Raw genomic sequence first — 20,766 nt, forward strand, 5'->3', positions numbered from 1 at the left:
TTCTGGACAATGGGGGCGGTGACTCAGTTTATACTGACCAAAATCACCCCACAGACCACCTAATTCATGGATTTTACTGCCAACGAGTAGATTCCACTCCCCGCCAAACCATCCTACAAGGAGTTTGCCTCCGAAGGTACTGCTGCGTCTGGGACATCGGACTCGCCTCCGGTTGGGACGGGAAAGCGTACCTCGAGGGCTGGCATTACTCCGTTACACCTCCAGCAGAATGGGACACTACCGGACCCCAAAGGTGCGGGGGCCTCGCCACAAACCTCACCTACCTACTCCGTCAAGACCCCCTTCACCCCCCCGGTACCGCACCTCGACAAAGGGGGGAACTGTCAATATCCGAAAACCCTCAAAATAATGACTTTTTGTCCACTTGGCATTCCAACACCTACGTAAAACTGATCTCTCAAATTGCGAAACAGACAACAACCAAAGACTGCTGGATCTGTGCCAATGCCCCCTCACACCTCCACAGTGGCATACCATTTCTTGGAGTACCTCTCACCCTGCAACAACATCTCTCCGCTGACGTACAGTCCTGGAACCTGACTGCCGTGAATTTGACCCACCAATACATCTACCTAACTGGACCTACAACAGGCGATCTTTGCCGGAAATTCAGCGGGGACGACAAAGTCATCGGCGAGAGCACCTGTAAGTACACCATTGACATTGCTTTAAACGGCAGGATTACCCTATGGCACCACGGCAACCCCTCTGTCCAACCCACCTTGATGTCTGCATGGAAACGCGTTATGACCCTACCCGACTCCTGGAGCCCCTCCCCGGTCTCCCAGTGCTTCTTCCGTACCTTCCTCACCGGCCGCATAGACTCATGCCTACAAGGGTTGTTCTGGGTTTGTGGCCACCGCGGCTATGTATGGGCCAGCCCCCACTCCCGTGGCACTTGTTATCTCGGCCTGATTTTGCCTGGAGTCCGGGTCACCCAAGATCTAGCCCCCGGGAGGAGACGCAATAGGAGGGCAAAGGACTTGTCACAGCTCTCCGACGTAGCAGCCAATAGTGAAACTTATGGCCGGGCTCTTTCCCGCATATGGAGCCGGATCCAACCACGTCGATATCCTTAAATTAACGGACATCTTATTAAACTTCATGGAGGAGTCCAATGCGGCTACCCAATCTATCCTGACTGAATTAACGGAAGTCAGGCAAAATTCGATACAGAACCGCCTTGCTTTGGACTACGTTCTTGCCTCAACCAGAGGCGTTTGTGCCCTCGTCGGAACCGAGTGCTGCACGCACGTATCCGATCAAACCCTTAATATTACTGGACATCTTAATAACATCCATAAACTAACGGATGAGCTTAAAGACATCCAGCATGAAGGATTATCAGATACCCAATTGTGGAGCTGGCTGCCTGGGTCTGGCTGGATAAAACAACTCTTAGGGAACGGACTTCTGATCCTCATCACTGTAACCATCTGCATTGCTGTCTTCTGCTGCGCAATCCACTGTTTCCCGATGTGCTGTCAAACTTGCGGTTCTTGCCTTCCAACCCTTCGCCCGCGACTGGCTACCGCCTATAGACCGCCGGCACCTAGAACCCACTCAACCCCCATCGAAATGGGACCCTTGAAGGACTTCCAGAATCTGGACTCTAGGTATGACATGTCAAACTTTTATTGATTTGTGCGGAGAGAAGGATTGCGCGGTTAACCTACCATCGCAATCTTATCTCCGAAGGGGGGAACTGTCGCCGGAAATCACCCCCCCTCCATTAACACGTGTATTGCACAAGCACCACACTCACACATACACGCACCTCCCCTCCCTGGCCCTAGAGATATCCCTTTAGAGGGCCATCTCTAAAAAAAAAAGCCTTCCGTAAATAAGGAAGCGCTAGCCTGACAGCTTTCCGCCATAGCGCACCGCATCGCCCTATCTTTATTACGAGTAGACCGGCCGACTCAACTCTGCGGCAAGCGACGGCCGCCTCAGCCAATCAACATTGTCGAACAGCGCCCCTTGCGGCGGCCACGCTGGTACTGCAGGCTGCAAGCAGCTGTTCCCTCACCTTTTGACAGCTCTCAATACATTGTTTCCGAGTTTAATGGACCATGACTGATCTAATCAAAATGTAGCAAGCTACTTCCGAAAGGCGAAGGTACTCTGAACTTCAAGGACAGTGTTTTTCATAAATTCACTAAAAATCAGCCGTACCTCGGATTCTCACCGGACCACTTTTATTCTGCTGCATATTGCTAGGACTATCAAAGGGGGGTGGCCTGATATCAAGCGGCCATAATCCTTTCACCGAGCAGTCACGTACTCTGCGTTCCTTCCAAGTAGACGTGACAACCCTGATAGCCATCGCTGATGGGCTCAGACGGAAGGCTATCAGGGATACAATGAACTGCATATTTTAGTGGATTCTACACGGACCTTCACAAAGAACTGTGGCCGGATTCTCCTCAGGGGGCAGGAAACTTCGCCCTTCTCTTTTGTTTTCGTACATGACTCATGTGGGGAGGGGAGAGGCGGCTCCGGCCAGGTGTCAGGACACTCAGATTACCTGTGTAACCCCTCCTCGACTCCTCCTAATTTTAATGTAATCGTGATGTAAATATGATGTAATTTTGGGGGTGTAGCGTAGGGGATTAGCAACTTATAAAAGTTAGGGTCGTCCTTTGTTCGGGGCTTCCATCTTGTTTCACCTCGTGGACGGTGGGAGTCCTGTCGTGACAGTCTTCTTCAAAATAAAGACCAAGCCTACTGGCTGCTGTTTTGCTCTGAATTGCTCTGGTCGGTGTCTTCGTTTGTCCAAGAGAGCCCTCGGATTTTCCGGTAACACCTTCTTGTGGGCAGTGGAGGAATGATGTAATGTTGGTTGGTGGGAACTGTTCTTGAGTGTTGCCTTGTCACACACATGCAACACCACAACAGTCATGTGAAAGGAAGGGGGGAGCATTTCTGCAGGCTGATGTCCATCCATCCAGCTGCCCAGGCCCCAGCACCTCCCCCTAACAGTGAAGGGTCCCAGTCTAGAAATCCTCCCTTCCTGCTGGAGATGAGGCAGTGAGGGATTCCAGACAGACAGAGGTGCCCTTGCTCTGGAATTCCCTTGCCAGCAGGGAGACTTCAAAAGCCCCCCCCCCATGCCTCCCCCTTCCCTCATTTAGTATGGAGACTTTTCATCTTGTGGCTGGGTCATTTTAAATCCAGTTTTTTTCTCTCTCCCTGCAATTTTAATACTGTTGTTGGTTTCCTTGTTTAAATTATTCTGTTTACTAGTGATATTTCACATAGCGTTTGTGAATGCAAAGCAATTGTGGCTCTTGGGTAGAAATCTGTGATCTAGACATGGCCTAGTCAATCACACCTTGTTTCAACATCCATCTAACACAAGGAAAAGAAAATCCCCCCATCATTTAGCCCGGACACTGAGGTCCACTTCCGAGGGTCTTCTGGCAGTTCCCTCATAATTACAGGGAACCAGGCAGAGGGCCTTCTTGGTAGTGCCGCCCTCCCTGTGGAACACACGCCTCCATAATAATTTATTAATAATTATTATCATCATCATCAGATGTCAAAGAAAGAAAGTAACTTTTAGAAGACCTCTGAAGGCCTTCAGGGAAGTTCTTAATGTTTGACATTTTACATGTTCCTTTGTCATAGAACCAAGCTGGCACCATCCATTGGTTCTGGCAGGGTTCCAGTTCATGGTCAACAAGATTAAACAGATGCACGTTGGGCTGATGACGAGGAGGTGAGGGACCAGGAGTGAGACCTTGGGGTCATGTTGGGTAACTCTGGGAAATTGTTGACCCTGTGTGCACTGGCTCAGGAAACTGCAAATCTCACGCTGGGGATGTTTAGGGAACCGATTGAAAATACACCTGCTACTCTCCTAATGGTTGTAGTGCAGATCTTGTTGCATGGCCAGCTGGCTAGCCCCAGGTGGGTCATCTCCTTCCAGCCGTCCCGCTGCGAAGACCCATCAGCCTCTGCTCCTATGTAAATCAGCGACCCAGGCTTCGAAGCCATGGCACACTATATCAGCAGAGTGAACTGCGGACACAGAATAGGCGTGAGGCTTGTGGAAGCATACTACAACTACGGATTTATTAATCATAAATCAGGACAAAGAAACATTCTGTCTCTCTCTTTGTATTCTCAGAGAGACAGAGAAAAGCAAAAGCTATACACACAACGGAAGTTCCCAGCATACTGTGCTGGAATGTAAACAGACACGTACCAATCTCATGGCTGCTCCTTAAGTATGAATGGAAATTATTTATGGAGATCTATGGTGTGAACAAATTTGGAGTACTGTGCACAGTTCAGTATCTGGGACCTTTCAGTTTGGAGAGAAGACGAGGAAGGAAGGACATGTCAGATAGAATGGAGAAAGAGGATAGAGAAAAGCCCCCCCCCCCAAATAAAAATAGAACTCATGGAATCCAGTGAAGCAGGATTGGTGGAAGATTTAGGAGAGCGAAAAGAAGGGTCTCCCCCCCCCCTTCTCTGCATCCAGCCAGTCCATGATGGCAACAGCAACAATAAGATAATTACATCTGCTGGCAGGAGGACTCCCTCGGATCATGTCCAGTTGCAAAAGTGCAAGGAGGCTTTCCACCCTCAGGGCCCAGAGAGGGATCGTGCCTTGGGGCAGCTGGTGGAATTGGAGGAAGCTGACGCTTAGCACTCTGGGTTTGGGACCTACCTGAACCTCCTTCCACATTATACTCATCCATATTGTTTCTCGCCTGCGTCATTTTGGGGATAGCATTCTACACACACTTGCATCACCATATGCCCCCCTCCCAACATTGCTCTGAGATGCTCTGGTACGGCCCCTTCTTCCCTGTGCCCCCTTCCCTCCTCATGCAAGACGTGCAGCTGGGAACAGAGCCTTTCCTGGTTCTGCCAGGGAATGCCCCTTTTATTTCTCCTACCACCAAATATATCTACACACATTATATCTGACATAATGCATCTATAAATCAAAAGAATAGATCAGGGTTTCAAGATTACCTTCGGCATATAAGTAGGTGCTTTCAATCTTTCTGTGTCTTCATGGTTCCACTATTGCAACTAGAACAATGGGACTTAGGCTGCTGTTCCTATAATATTAGTCTAACTCTGCTTCCAAAGCAACACCACCAGTCTCAGCTCCACTTTGAGCAACTCTCCATTCCCAGATACAAAGATTTCCAACTCCCTCCACCAAACGCCAAAACCAGCTCACTCTCAGTCCATCCTCATTCAGAAGCAACACTACAGATTCACATTAAATATTATATTATGCTTACTATTGTGAAATTTTACCTTCATTACTTTAAATAAACGTCTAGACCACGTTACATACAAACAACAGAAGCTCACATACGCTGCATGCAATTCAGATTGATTTCTTGTTACTGATGTGAAAGAAAGTGTTGACTTGGAGAGAACCAGATTCTACACTCTATAAACCATTTCTCTTCTTTGAGTTAATTCATGGCATGTAGGTGTTACCGCTCTTAGAGCTCTTACCCCACAGAGTCTTTTGATGGTTTATAATACTTCCACTACAACTGAACCTCTGTCCACTTCCCTGGGACTTATATTGTTACTCCCCTGTATGAGTTTGTTGATGTTTTGTAAGAACTCCACTTGTACTGAAGCTCCTTCCACACTCCAAGCATTGAAATGGTTTCTCCGTTCTGTGAGTCCATTGATGGTATCTAAGGTGTCCACTCTGACTAAAGCTCTTTCCACACACCATACATTTAAATGCTTTCTCCCCCGTGTGAATCAGATGATGGTTTCTAAGGTGTCCACTCTCAGTGAAGCTCTTTCCACACTCCATGCATTTAAATGGTTTCTCCCCCGTGTGAATAAGATGATGGTTTGTAAGGTGGCCACTCCGACTGAAGCTCTTTCCACACTCCATGCATTTAAATGGTTTCTCTCCCGTGTGAATATGATGATGGTTTGTAAGGAGTCCACTCCGACTGAAGCTCTTTCCACACTCCATGCATTGAAATGGTTTCTCACCTGTATGAGTCCGTTGATGAATTCTAAGTGTTCCACTATCAGTGAAGCTCTTTCCACACTCCATGCATTGAAATGGTTTTTCACCTGTATGAGTCCGTTGATGAATTCTAAGTGTTCCACTATCAGTGAAGCTCTTCCCACACTCCATGCATTTAAATGGTTTCTCCCCTGTATGGGTCCGTTGATGCTTTCTTAGTGTTCCACTGTTAATGAAGCTCTTACCACAGTCCATGCATTTAAATGGTTTCTCCCCCGTGTGAGTCCGTTGATGAATTCTAAGGGTTCCATTGTGACGGAAGCTCTTTCCACATTCCATGCATTTAAATGGTTTCTCCCCTGTGTGTGTCCGCTGATGAATTCTAAGTTTTCCATTGTCACTGAAACTTTTTCCACATTCCATGCATTTAAATGGTTTCTCCCCCATGTGTGTCCGTTGATGTTTTCTTAATGTGCCACTATCAATGAAGTTCTTTCCACACTCCATGCATTTAAATGGTTTCTCCCCCGTGTGAGTCCGTTGATGTCTTCTAAATTTTCCACTGTCACTGAAGCTCTTTCCACATTCCATGCATTTAAATGGTTTCTCCCCCGTGTGAGTGCGTTGATGAATTCTAAGGTTTCCACTATCAATGAAGTTCTTTCCACATTCCATACATTTAAATGGTTTCTCCCCAGTGTGAGTGCGTTGATGAATTATAAGTTTTCCACTTCCAGTGAAGCTCTTTCCACATTCCATGCATTTAAATGGTTTCTCCCCAGTGTGAATCCATTGATGAATTCTAAGTTTTCCACCCTCAGTGAAGCTCTTCCCACACTCCATGCATTTAAATGGTTTCTCCTCCTTGTGAATCCATTGATGTCTTCTTAGCGTTCCACTATAAGTGAAACTCTTTCCGCACTCCATACATTTAAATGGTTTCTCACCCGTGTGAGTCCGTTGATGTTTTCTTAGTGTTCCACTGTCAATGTAGCTCCTTCCACACTCCATACATTTAAATGGTTTCCCCCCCACGTGAGTCTGTTGATGACTTCTGAGTACTCGATTATCAGTGAAGCTTTTTCCACACTCCATACATTTAAATGGTTTTCCCCCTGTGTGAATTTGATGATGTATTCGAAGTGTTCCTCTATCAATGAAGCTCTTTCCACACTCCATGCATTTAAATGGTTTCTCCCCTGTGTGAGTCCGTTGATGTTTTCTTGGTGTTCCACTGCTACTGAAGCTCTTCCCACACTCCATACTTTCAAATTATTTCTCCTCTCTCCTTTCACACTCCATACATTTAAATGGTTTCTTTGTTAATCCTATTGGACATCGCCCACCAGAATTCTGATTGCCTTCTCCATTGTCTTCTTTTGATGGGGTGGGGTAGGGAGAAAATCCTATTTGTTTTCTAGGAAGAGAACAAAGGAATATTACACACATGGATTACAACCTCCACTTATTTTAACATCTTGTACATTCTCTCCTGTCCTCCATATGTTCCAAATTTTTCGGAAATGCAAATGAAATAATGTCAAATAATAGTAATGCATCATCAACATTTCATAACCCTTAATTATAGTTAATGAAGCAGCATTATCTCAGAATACGGTAGACTTTTGGGGTTTACTTTTTACATAAAGTGGTTTCTCACAGGAAAGGGAGCTGCTCTATGTCTATGAACCTGGCCAATATTCATCAGGGTCCTAAGTTCACCATGGAGTTCTTCATCCTCTGCACAATAATCTGTTGGGTGTAGTGAAGGGTTAACCTTCTGTGCCTCGAGCCTGAGAGGAGGAGACAACAAGGGAAGTAAGCCAGGACATGAGGAAAGCAGCTTGGAATGCTGTGTACCGAGTGGAAATCGAAAGCATTCTGTTACGATGCTGCAAGCAGAGAGAACATGCAGCTTAACACGGATGGCTATTGGAGATTGTAAATACACTATTTTGTTCCAATAAAGAGATATTAGGACAGAAGAAACGTTTGGGACTGATTTACTGCTCTTTCAACACGCAACGGCTGTGCAACTTTGCTAATTGCTAATTGCTTTACAACCTGCAGAGGCTCGCAGGGGAAGTGTGGCTGGGCACCAAACAATAAAGCAATAAAACTATCGAACATAATCCTCCACCCCTTGGGCCACATTTTGTCCCCTTCAACCTCTAGATCTTTATTCATCACCTGCACAGTCCCTTTGGCCTCAGGAGGTGCATAGTGACCATTTTGGGAGACCCATACGTAAGTCTAGTGACAAGGCTTGGTGCTTGTGGTCGGTTGAAGGAGTGCTCAGTTGGAGAATGTTATTGGGGTGGGACCTCCATCTCTCAGCCTTGCATTCTTGAATGCAGAGAGCTGGAGATGCAGAAGGAAAGCAGCTGGAGCCTGACTGCTGGGAAGGCCAAATTGAGACACCCACCCCAATTATGATTTATAATAATTATATGCCACCGGGTCTCGCACCTGCCTCCTGACACTGGCTTATCTTAGCGGAGATTCCCTGTCCAGGCCTCTCTCACTGTTCCTCCTCCTTTGCCCTGGGTGGCCAAGGGCTTCTGGATATTCTAGCTCTGCTCCAACTGGGAATTATTTATTAAATTGTTATACCTCTTTTCATTTGAAGATTACAAGATAAAAATATGTGTGACATTGAAAAAGGTGAGTATTAAAGGTGAATAACACGGATTGTGGGAAAGAAAAGAAAGGAGATGAAACCCGTTGTGTGTCCACCTGAATGTAATATAATAATAATAATAATAATAATAATAATAATAATGAAGTGTAAAGAAGAAACCAATCTTCAAATCAGTTTCATATTCCCTGGCTGTATTTCTCAGCCACGATTGTGACTCGGAATCTTAGCCACACTTTATTCTAGAATATCAACTGGATCTCTTTGTAATAGGAGCCAGACATCCCTGGGATTTCATCCAGACATTCCTTTAGTGTGGGCAGCAGCAGTAGCGGAGAAAGGAAGGAAGCAACTTTGGGGGCAAACCATTTCCTTCAGAAGGTCTTCCCCAGCGGCCAGCAGGGTTGATAAACTGCTCAGTGTGGACACCTTGGATTTATAGTGTTAGGGTCTGGATACCAATCACAATCCCTCAGAAATGTCTCAAGAACCCGTAAGATCCAGTTCCACCAACTCCCAAGTAACACTGAGCCCTAGAGAAACCTTCTATGCTGAGTTGAGGCATCTCTGGCCCTCCAGATGTGGTTGGACCCATGGCCTGGGAGTATGGGAGTCTTATCTGGTGGGACAAACTTTTCCCTTCTTCCCCCTCCCCTGAAAACGCTTTCATTTCTCCCTCCTCCGTGATCTCCAACATCTTCCTGATACAGTCCAACCAACTGCTCACATTCCCAAATCACCCTGCACCATTGACTTCCCAAGGCTGCTGCATTGTGTCTGGGACACTGGCAACGGGACAGCACCTTCTACTTGATGAGAGGATAGAGGGTTAAATCAGGGCTGGCCAAATGGGACTCAGCTCCGTCCCCTCCTTGCCCCTCCCTGCATCTCCTGCCTGAGGGGGCTGTCTCAGTTTCCCTCACAGTGAAGCAGGCCCTGAAAACAGTCTTCTCTCCCCCCCAAAAAAATACAGGAAACACGACAAAGGCGGCCCTGGAGTGTCACTGTGGAACATAACAACAACAACAACAGCAACTGGTTGTAAGTCCCTTTGGGCTGCCCTGGGCAAGAGAAAGAGACTAATAGGTTTAATAAAAATAAAGGGGGGGAACACAGGAACCCACCCATTTACATAGCAATCTTCCCAATCTCTTAAATTCCACAGATTTAAGAGATTTGATATATTGGGAATAATGGAAACCAGGTGAGAAGGAGTTGGGCCTAGGTGTCTCGGGGGGGGGAGCCCTTTAGATGCTTCTGCACAGAAACACAGGCATGTGGGAGAGACTGGAGTTGCCCAGAGAGAAGCCTCAAAGGGGGGGGGGATAAGAAAGGGGGCTTCCTCTTTCCCCCCCATGGTTGGACTCGCTCTAACAGCCCCCAGCGCCCCCTGCAGCTCCTGATCTGGGACTTGAGGCAGGGCAAGAACTGAGCTTCAGGGGAGGAGAGGGTGGCTGGATCGGGGCTCCTGCTCAGGGATCTCTCCCTGGTCTACGTGGAGTCCTGGCAGATTCCTGGGCAGGAGGGAGAAGTCAAGGCAGGCGGCCCCCCGTCCCTCTCTCTTTCTCCAAGATGGCTTCGATCCCTCCCCAGGGATGCTCCCTTCCTCCCTCCGCCCCCCAACTTCCTCCTCCCTCCGCCCCCGGGTCCCCTTTCCCCAGAGGCCCCCCTGGCCGGCTCAGCCTTCCTGCCAAATCTCTCCCCATCCCAGGAGGGAGATGGGGGGTCTCCTTCCAGGCCTCTCTCGCCCCCATTAACCCTTCCATGGACTCCCCACTCTCCCCCCAGAGGGGACCCACCTAGCCTAGGATGGCGGCGCCCCAGGGATTCCTGCCAGGGGGTTCAAGTCCCAGCCCTGGGGGGGGGCTCCCATTTTTATTGCCCCAAAGGCGCCCAAGGGGGGGCAGGGGAGTTGAGCATCTCTTGACAGCTGAGCATCTCCTTGCGCTGCAAAGGAGCTCTTGCAATGCAAACCCTGTCGGTGCTCCCTCTGCAGTGTTACGGTAAATCTGGGTGCGTATTTACCCTGCCACCCAGCTCGTCGGACAGAGTCCGCGGGTCCTTGCGGAGGAAAATGAAGCTCAGCCGGACGCAGGAGCAAAATGCAAAGATCCAAGTTTATTGCGCAACAGGTTCAAGATGAGATTGAACCCCGAGAATGGGGCGACATAAACTTTTAAAAGTTCCCTCCAAGTCCCAGAATACAGTGCACGAAACGTCATGAATACATTATGGGAAGGTTGGGTTTCATGGATTACATCATGAATATATTACACACGTCATGAATATCTCAGAGAAAGGTGGGGTTACACTAATTAACATTTGAGATAAGGGAGGGGGAATATGCAGAGCGAGGGATGTACACAAATATACATTCCTGAGTACCGGTGGCGGTAGGACAATGGGTTGGTGATATGCATCGTCTGCCACCTGGCACTGCCCGGAGGAAGGGCTGGGCAGAACGATCTGACAGGATTAAGGAGTTCCTGTGTACGTGACTTGTCGTCTCGGGGATTATGGAGTCAGGGTAGCATCATGGAGTCCAGGGGAAACTGAGCCGAATGACACCAAGAACAAGAAAATCGGAGTTGTGGTTGATTTTATATGATTTTCGAAAGGTTCCGATGGCTTCCAGCCTGTCCCGTAGCGTAGATCAAAAGCGGAAATAGAATGTATCCATTCTTGTAAAAATGGATACATTGTAACAGGGTTTTGACAGTTTTACGAGGTCAGGAGTTTCGGTTCCATTGTTCTCGCAGCAGGGGGCCGTCAGCAGCTCGTCAGGAGGTTAAATGAGGCGTGCAAGAGCTCCCTGAGCTCGCCTCTGCAGGATGAATGCATGGCTGTGATTGGCTAAAACGCAGGCATAGGAATAGACGGGGATACAGGGACACCCGGTCTACTCGTTCTAAGTATAGAGCGCAAACAGGTATAGGGAAAGATAGGGGAATATATTTATAAGTGAGCTTATTTCGCTCGTGAAAGGAAGAAGAAAATGGGTTTACGGGAGAAGTGTGGTGCTTGTGCAACAGTGAGGGGACTAAGGGTGGGTGTACTGTGGGTACCCTCGAGGTCATCGCCTCGGTTGTTCAAAGGAGAGGGGGGAAAGAGGTACCCCCCCTCCCGGTCCGTATCAGTCCCCCATTCGGAGATAGATTTGCATTAAAGTTCTGAAGGAACTTGCAAATCCTTTCTCCGCACCACAGAAGCGCTAGATTTCAGTGATCTCGTATTCCCCTTCCCCCAGATGCCTCATCTGTACGTAGTCTGGGAAGGTAGGGGTGTGTTGGGAACGGGAATAGGCTCGAAGAGAGAATGAGTTAGAGGAAGTAGAGTGGCGGAGGAGGGAACAGCAAGGGCTAATGCAGTGCACAGTACAACATAAGATAGAGACACAAAAAACAGCGGTCAAGATGAGGAGCAGCACGACTTTCAGTAACTGTCGGAGCCATCCTAGCTTGGGTAACCATCCCCACAAGTCCAGATCGGATAGCCCCTCATGCTGGATATTGTGTAGCCTCCCTGCTAACTCGTGAATGTTATTTAAATGTCTGTCAAATGGAGCTGTCAGATGAACTGTCAAAGGGAGGTTGGTAAAGGAAGCTGTCAATGGAGCTGTCAAATGGAGCTGTCAGATGGAGCGGTCAGAGCGTTTGAAACGCAGCTTGATGTTGTTGGTATCTGGGATGATCTCAGACGTCCAGTTGGATGTCGCGGCGTCTGGTCCGGTCTGTTGAGCCCGACTTTGGCCCCGATCCGCTGGTCCGGTCTGTTGAGCCCGATCTCGGCCCCGATCTGCTGGTCCGGTCTGTTGAGCCCGATCTCGGCCCCGATCTGCTGGTCCGGTCTGTTGAGCCCGATCTTGGCCCCGATCCGCGGTAGTTTCCTCCTCGACGTCGTCGATGTAGGAGGTCGGCGGGCAAGGTGGAGGGTCGAAGGTGTAATCCTCGCCGAGGTTGTCGTGGGTTTCTTGGGGAGGTGGTGACGACTTGCACCTCGTGTGATGTATCCACGCGGCCTTTTCTCCCACCTTTACGGCAGTTGGTGAAGTCAGGAGTACTTGATAGGGGCCTTCCCAGGTTGGTTGTAGAGGTAGTTTCGGATATACCTTGACCAGGACCCAGTCCGCTGGATGAAAGGAGTGGGCTTGGACGTCGATGGGGAGGTTCTGGCCCTCGACGGCAGCGTAGTGGTGGAGGCGCTTCAGCTGTGTCTGGAGCTGAATAACATAGTTAGTGAGTTCTGTTTCCCCCACCTCAAGTTCTGAGAGGGGATATAGAGTATTATATACGGGAGGGGGCCTCCCAAACAAGAGTTCGAACGGTGATAGTTTTAGTGGTCCAGTTGGGGCACTCCGGACATTGTGTAGAACCAGTGGGAGTGCATTCACCCACTTCAGTCCTGTAACTCTGCAGAGCTTTCCCAGTTGTATTTTTATCTCCTGATTCATTCGTTCTACTTGGCCAGAGGATTGCGGGTGGTAAGGGGTATGTAAGTCCCACTTTATCTGGAGGGCTCTGGCAATTAGTTGTACTATTTCAGCGGTGAAGTGGGTTCCCCTGTCACTGTCCAAGCGTCGGGGTACCCCGTACCGGGGTATAATGTCCTGGAGGAGTGCCCTGGCAACTACTGAGGCAGTGGCCTTTCGGCAAGGGAACCCTTCCACCCATGAGGAGAATTGGTCTATTATGATCAAAGCATGTCTGTAGCCCTGGCACTGTGGTAAATCTATGAAATCCAATTGTAAGCTCTCAAAGGGGACAAAGGCCCATGGTCTGGCCCCTGGAGGTCTTTTGGGTTCTCGCTTTGGGTTGAAGGCATTGCAGGTAACACAATTCTTGGAGGCTGCAGTGGCTGCTGCAGCTAGCCCGGGAGCAAACCAGGATCTTTTAACGTGTTCAATTAATCTGTCTTTTCCCCAGTGAGTCTGGTTGGTGGAGGACCCTCACCAATTTTGGAGTCCAGGATTTTGGAAGGACGGTTCTGCCATCGGGGAGGGTCCAGACTCCGGCTTGGTTAACTGCGCCTAGGGACTCCCACATGGTTTTCTCCTCTTCTGAAGCCATGTGGTACATTTGTGAGGGGTCTATGTTGAGGGGGAGTTGTAAGGCTTGGAATTCTGACTCATTTTGCGGGGGGCGGAGGGCAGCGGTCTGGGCCGCCTTGTCGGCCCGTCTATTTCCTTTAGAGACGGGGTCTCTTCCCTTTGTGTGCGCTTTACAGTGGACTACTGCTATTGCGGTGGGTAAATGGATTGCTGTCAGTAGTCTCTCGACCAGTGCGGCGTGAGAAATTTGTGAGCCGGCAGCAGTCAAGAAGCCTCTTTGGAGCCAAATTTGACCAGTTGTATGTACGAGTCCGAAACAGTATTTGCTATCCGTGTAAATGGTTGCCCTCTTGCCTTCACTAATTTCACAGGCGCGTATGAGGGCAATTAGTTCCGCGGCCTGGGCACTATATTGGGGATTTATTGGGTTTGATTCTAAGACTTCGAAATCGGAGGCTACTGCGTATCCAGTTTTCTTTTCTCCATCAATAACCTTCGAGCTACCGTCCGTGTAGAGTATGATGTTGGGGTTTTCTAGGGGGAGGTGGTCTAGGTCCTCCCGGGGCTTCTCTGCCTGGCGGACTATCGTGGCGCAATCGTGATGTGGGGTGCCGTCGTCAGGGAGGGGGAGTAGGGTTGCCGGGTTAAGAGAGTTTACTCGTTTAATGGTGACATTTGACGGGGTCAGTAGGAGAGCTTCGTATCTGTTGAGGCGGGAGTTTGAGAAGTGATGGCAGCCTTTTAAGGTCAGAAGAGTGGAGACGGAGTGGGGGACATGAATAGTGATTTCATGTCCTAGGACCGTCTCTTGGGCTTTTTCAAGAAGGATCGCGGTGGCCGCAATGGCTCTCAGGCAGCCTACTGCCCGCTTTGCGGTGTTATCTAGCTGGAGGCTATAATAGGCTACTGGCCGCTCCGTGTCACGGAAAGGTTGGGTCAGGACTCCTGAAGCTACCCCCATTTGCTCATGGATGAACAGATTGAAAGGGATCCTGTAGTCCGGCAAGCCTAGGGCGGGAGCGGACCGCAATTCCCGTTTTACACGTTCAAGGGCTTTGTAAGCTTCTTCCTCCCAGACCAAGGTGTCTGGGTGGTCTTGGCGGGTCATGGCCGTCAGGGGTTTGGTTATCTCACTATAACCCGCGATCCAGGCTCTGCAGAAGCCAGCCATTCCTAGGAATCCCCGCAGTTGTCGTTTTGTTTTAGGGAGGGGGATCCTTGTGACTGCTTCTATCCTATCTGTGGCCAAACTTCGGGTACCTATCCCTAGGATGTGCCCGAGGTACTTTACTTCTTGTTTGCAGTACTGGAGTTTTTTTGGTGACACTTTGTGTCCTTTTCGCGCTAATTCAGCAAGAAGGTATTTAGTGTCCCTTTTACATGCTTCCTCACTGGTGGAGCAGAGAAGAAGATCGTCTACGTAGAGAAGGAGGGCGGAGCCAGCCGGAAGGTGGATGTCTTGTAAATCTTGGTGTAATATGGCCGAAAAAATTGCGGGCGATTCTACGTATCCCTGGGGCAACCTTGTCCAGGTTAATTGACTGGGTCCCCAGGTGAAGGCGAAGAGGAATTGGCTGGCTGGGTCCAAGGGTATACTAAAGAAGGCGGAGCATAGATCCGCGGCAGTGTACCATTTAGTGTCAGCCGGTATGGCATTCAAGAGGGAATTTGGATTGCCCACCACTGGGTGGCAGGGTATTACAAACTGATTCACCAGCCTTAGATCCTGAACAAAGCGGTATCGGACTGGGGCTCCTTCTGCAGATGGTTTTTTTACGGGAAGTACTGGAGTGTTGCATGGGGATGCGCAAGGGATCAGGATCCCCTTCTCGAGGAAGTCCTCTATCATAGGGGTTAATCCCTCGATGGCTTCCTTGGGTAAAGGATATTGTTTTGTACATGGAAAGGGTAAATCGGCCCTATAAGTGATTTTTACTGGGACTGCTGATAGTAAGAGGCCAACGGAAGTCGATTCGGTGCCCCATAGGGAGGGGGGTAAATCAGTCTCTAGTTCAGGTGGGAGTTCCGGGAATTGTCTGTCTGTCTTCGCTTCCTCTATTATTCCCTGAAATGCGGGGATGGAATCCTCCGGCATGTATAGATAGATACCCTCCTTGGAGCATTTGATTGTTGCGTTTAATTTGCATAGAAGGTCTCTTCCGAGGAGGTTTACGGGGCTGGTGGTTAAGAGGAAGGTGTGTTCGGCTAGTAAGGGTCCAAGCGTAACTTTAGTTGGGCGTGAAAGTGGGCACGTGCGGGGAATCCCATCCAGACCCATAACTTTTCTGGTTTCTGAGCCTGGTTCCAGGTGGCTATCGGTCAGAGTTGAGTATGTGGCTCCAGTGTCCAGTAGACATTGGTATGGATGGCCGTCTATGTCTATGGTGCAAAATGGGTCTTCAGCAGATAACGTCAGAACTGGGCAGATAGTCTGAGGTTGGTCGGGATCCCCCTCTAATTGTCAATATGCTTCTTGGTCGTCAGGTGGTGGCTGGTTAGGGGGGTGAAGGGGTGGTGCCGTGGCATTTGTCCAAGGGTGGGTTGGTGGATTTATTGTAGGCATTTGGGTTCTTGGCCCTGGCATGGGCCCGTGGGTTTGACCAGAGGCGTTTGAAGGTACTTGTGGGTTGTAAGGGGCAGAGGTTGTTCGAGGGGTATAGGTGGGAGGTGGTTGGTTTCCGTATCCGTGGGTCGTGTTGGGGTGCATGCCATAAGACATGTTATTGTTGAGGTAAGGGCAAAATCTTTTTATGTGGCCCTCTTCCTGGCAGTAGTAGCAACCGCCGGCGGCAGGTCCCCATGGCCTCTGGGGATTTAGGGGTCCTCCTCCCCGGGCCCCTTTTCCTCTGCTAAAACCTCTTCCCCTGTGGGAGTTCGGTTCCATGCTGAGAGCCAAGATCTGATCGACTTCGGGCTTGGGGTCTCTCTTTCTCCGTTCGTCTCGAGAATTATAGACCGACTTAGCAATGGAGAGGATTTCACTAATACTTTTTCCATCGTATCCTATCTATAAGTTCAGGGCTTTCCTAATATCAGGGCAGGCTTGATCCTTAAAGAAGCCTTTCACTATGACCTCATGCTGGGGGTTTTCTGGATCGATTCCACCCCAGGTCTTGATGGCCGATACTAGCCTGGTGTAATAATCGGATGGGTGCTCATTTGCCCCTTGTAACACAGTTTGGACCTTCGTCCAATTGACGGTACGCTGTCCCGCAGCTTTAATGCCGTCTAAAATCGCCTTTTTAAACATGTTTAAACACCAGATTCCGTTGGTGGTATTATAGTCCCAAGACGGTTCGATACGCAGGCATTGGGCTGTGAGTGCCTCCAACCTTTCTGGGCGCCCCGCCTGGTAGTTCGGGAGCTCAATTGCTTCTCCAGCTTTAGTTAAAATATCCGTCTTTTCCGCATCGTTGAAAAGGGCGTTTAGGAGGACGTGAACATCTGGCCAAGTTGGGTTATGTGTTGAAAAAATAGCGCTGACCTGGCGGTGGCATTTATCCGGGTCATCTCCTAGGGATGGCATTTGATTAGACCAGGTTACCAAGTCTGCGGTATAGAATGGCTGGTGGGTGTATACCATTCGAGGGGGTCCATCCGGTTCTAGGGGTGGGATTGGTAGGGCCCTTAAGGGCATCTGGACAACTGCAGGGTCCGATGGTTTGGACGTCCCTGGGGCTTCTCTGGGTTTCTCTATGGGGCTGGAGTTTTCCTGGGGGGTGTTCTTCTTTACTCTAGCCTGTTGTCGGGTAATTCTTTGGCTTGTGCCCCCCCGTGCCCCTGTCTCTTCCTCGCTCTCAGACTCCCCGCTCGAGGCGGGTGGTGGAGCTTCCCTATAGTAGAAGGGGATGAGCGCTCGCTCCGTTGAATCGTCTGCTGAGTGTCCTTCATAAGGGGGGGGCAGGGGTTGTCTCCCTTGGTTTAGAATGGGGAGTTGGTAGGTCGTCGCTCCTTTTGGAGCCTGAAGCATTTTTCTGACCGTCTCAAAGGCGGCTAGATATTCTAACTGACGAGGCTTCTCCTCCATCAGGTACTTTCTTAGGTGTTGCAGGCGGTCCTCGTTAAAAGAGCCTCCCGGTGGCCAACGTAGTTCAGGTTTTGCGGAGGCCGTGCCGTCAGGCCAGATTTCTCTACAGAGGTCCTCTAGTTTCTGTCTCGATAGTAATTTGTGCCCGGGGATAGACTTCCAATATGAGATGACGAATTCAAGGGGGGAGTCGGGGTCTCTCTGGGATTCAGATGGCTTTCTGGAAGCCTTCTTCCCGGAGCGAGCCCGCTCGTGCTTGGAAGCTTGGGTACCCATTTAGATTCACGCGTGTCTGGGTAAAGAGAAGGGGAGAGAGGGAGGGTCGTTATGGGTGCTGGGGTTTATCTGGGTCTGTTATTTCTGTTGCTTGGCAACTTCCTAACGGGGTTTACTTTAGAGAGCTCTATTCTACCTACTTTCCTTATCCTGTTTCTCCACTTTATCAATTTTCCTGGGGTTTCCTTCCCACTCTGCCGTTTTCCCGCCCAATTCCTCCTGGGCTACCCTCCTGGCAACCTCCTACCTATCGTACAATCTCAGGAAAAGGGGCCCTACTGGACGCCCGCTCCGTGCGGTGCCAGATCGGGTTGTCCCTGGATAGAGTTTCCGGGTCGAAAATCCCCCTTGCTTTCGGAAGCGAACTCACGCACGATACACGTGTTACGTGGCTCGACCGGTGCGGCTGGGATTGGTGATAGAAAGCAAGACCACTTCCCGCCCCCTTGCCGGGCGCTAAAGAAGTTCGGAAAAGAACTCCAACCCCTTGCTTTCAACTAGGATGTCCGTTGCGGAGAGTCGGCTGTCTTTCAAGTCGGCTCTCTCCGTCTTACCTTCGGACTCCCAATTGGTGCGGCTGGCTGGAGAGTTTAGAGAAAGGGATAGAGCTCAGAGCCCCCCTTTCGGGCTGAGCGGTGGTCCACGGTCTCTCTCACTAACCGGACCAAGAGAAAGGTGAGAAAGAGCGATAGAAGGAGGGCAGAGATTCAGTTGCCAGGAGATTTCCACCCCTTTCCCACCAGTGCACTGGATTTCCTATACTCACGCGTCTTCTACGTTGATCCGATCCCGGGATCGTTGAATAAGCCGGCTGGATCCCTTTTGCTCCCCGACTGATCTTCTGGGACTCCCGATTACCGCCCGGGAGATGGCCGGAGGTCCAAAAGGGTCTTCCCAGGCAAAGTGGCCCGGAGCCGGCTGAAGAGTTCGGGGCCCCCGGTCAGCAGCCCGGGAGAACCGCTTGAGCCCCACGTTGGGCGCCAACTGTTACGGTAAATCTGGGTGCGTATTTACCCTGCCACCCAGCTCGTCGGACAGAGTCCGCGGGTCCTTGCGGAGGAAAAGGAAGCTCAGCCGGACGCAGGAGCAAAATGCGAAGATCCAAGTTTATTGCGCAACAGGTTCAAGATGAGATTGAACCCCGAGAATGGGGCGACATAAACTTTTAAAAGTTCCCTCCAAGTCCCAGAATACAGTGCACGAAACGTCATGAATACATTATGGGAAGGTTGGGTTTCATGGATTACATCATGAATATATTACACACGTCATGAATATCTCAGAGAAAGGTGGGGTTACACTAATTAACATTTGAGATAAGGGAGGGGGAATATGCAGAGCGAGGGATGTACACAAATATACATTCCTGAGTACCGGTGGCGGTAGGACAATGGGTTGGTGATATGCATCGTCTGCCACCTGGCACTGCCCGGAGGAAGGGCTGGGCAGAACGATCTGACAGGATTAAGGAGTTCCTGTGTACGTGACTTGTCGTCTCGGGGATTATGGAGTCAGGGTAGCATCATGGAGTCCAGGGGAAACTGAGCCGAATGACACCAAGAACAAGAAAATCGGAGTTGTGGTTGATTTTATATGATTTTCGAAAGGTTCCGATGGCTTCCAGCCTGTCCCGTAGCGTAGATCAAAAGCGGAAATAGAATGTATCCATTCTTGTAAAAATGGATACATTGTAACAGGGTTTTGACAGTTTTACGAGGTCAGGAGTTTCGGTTCCATTGTTCTCGCAGCAGGGGGCCGTCAGCAGCTCGTCAGGAGGTTAAATGAGGCGTGCAAGAGCTCCCTGCGCTCGCCTCTGCAGGATGAATGCATGGCTATGATTGGCTAAAACGCAGGCATAGGAATAGACGGGGATACAGGGACACCCGGTCTACTCGTTCTAAGTATAGAGCGCAAACAGGTATAGGGAAAGATAGGGGAATATATTTATAAGTGAGCTTATTTCGCTCGTGAAAGGAAGAAGAAAAGGGGTTTACGGGAGAAGTGTGGTGCTTGTGCAACGGTGAGGGGACTAAGGGTGGGTGTACTGTGGGTACCCTCGAGGTCATCGCCTCGGTTGTTCAAAGGAGAGGGGGGAAAGAGGTACCCCCCCTCCCGGTCCGTATCAGCAGGAAGCCCCCCGCCCCGCCCCCGCCGCATTTCCCATAGTAAAAGGCAGGAAGGCTGATCTCGGGGGGGGGGCGTGCAATGCAATCCCTGCGAAAGGAGGGGCTCCGATCTTCAGCCGGATTGCATGCATCGGGGCCTCTGCTGATAGCGCCCAAGATGTGAGTTGTTCTTGGGGGGGTCTCTGCCCCCTTCCCCTCCCCGCCCTTCGCCCCCTTCCCCGCCCTACAGCTTTACCTCTTTGTCCTCTCTGTCCCTCCACTTCCATCGCTCGCTCTGCTATTCCGATTTCCTTTCTCGGGGGTCTCCAAGGAGGCGCCCCCTCGGGGGGAGGGGCTCCTTTCCCCTCCCCTCCGGCTTCCTTTCCGAATGCGTCTGCCCAGAGAGCTACGAAGAAGAGCCGCCCCGCCGGAAGGGGGGTGGGAGCAGGCGAGGCCGGAGCGGAGGGGGGCAGATTGGGCAAGCTTTAGGCACCGGAGTTTTTCCCGGGGGGGGCGGCTCCTTCCCTGCCGGCAGCTGAAACCAGCTCCTTCTTCCGCATGCAAAGGAACGGAGCCGCCCCTGATGTGCTTCCCTCCAGCGAAAGCTGCAGAACCCCCCAGTCTACTGTTGTACAGGGGCGCCCTCAGCAAGGGAGGGGGCAGGTGTAAAGTTGAAATTAT

At 50.2% G+C, this 20,766-nt stretch overlaps 1 protein-coding gene and 1 long non-coding RNA gene across 4 annotated transcripts in view; one reads left to right on the forward strand and one right to left on the reverse strand.

The window, feature by feature from the left end:
* LOC308470232 overlaps positions 1-4,408 on the forward strand; it is a 17,822-nt gene extending 13,414 nt beyond the window's left edge. The window contains exon 2 of the long non-coding RNA XR_013982285.1: positions 3,652-4,408. This is a non-coding gene — a long non-coding RNA (uncharacterized lncRNA). The remainder of the gene's footprint in view (positions 1-3,651) is intronic.
* Positions 4,071-20,766, reverse strand: LOC308469668 (uncharacterized protein). Of its 3 annotated transcripts, XM_080992457.1 has the most exons (3): positions 20,342-20,766; positions 7,653-7,785; positions 4,071-7,409 (listed from the first exon to the last, which is right to left on the reverse strand). In XM_080992457.1, the coding sequence occupies exon 3, from the start codon at positions 7,253-7,255 to the stop codon at positions 5,588-5,590; it is 1,668 nt and encodes a 555-aa protein (XP_080848583.1). In that variant the 5' UTR covers positions 7,256-7,409; positions 7,653-7,785; positions 20,342-20,766; the 3' UTR covers positions 4,071-5,587. The 3 variants fall into 3 exon arrangements, with proteins under 3 accessions (XP_080848583.1, XP_080848581.1, XP_080848582.1); XM_080992455.1 differs by lacking the exon at positions 7,653-7,785; XM_080992456.1 differs by lacking the exon at positions 20,342-20,766 and having other exon boundaries at positions 7,653-8,183.

This window comes from Podarcis pityusensis (genome assembly GCF_964106645.2).
Source record: "Podarcis pityusensis genome assembly, chromosome: 2".
Lineage (NCBI taxonomy): Eukaryota > Metazoa > Chordata > Lepidosauria > Squamata > Lacertidae > Podarcis > Podarcis pityusensis.

Coding starts and splice junctions, on each gene's coding strand:
- LOC308469668 (XM_080992455.1), bottom strand. CDS start 7,255: ATGGAGTGTGGGAAGAGCTTCAGTAGCAGTGGAACACCAAGAAAACAT.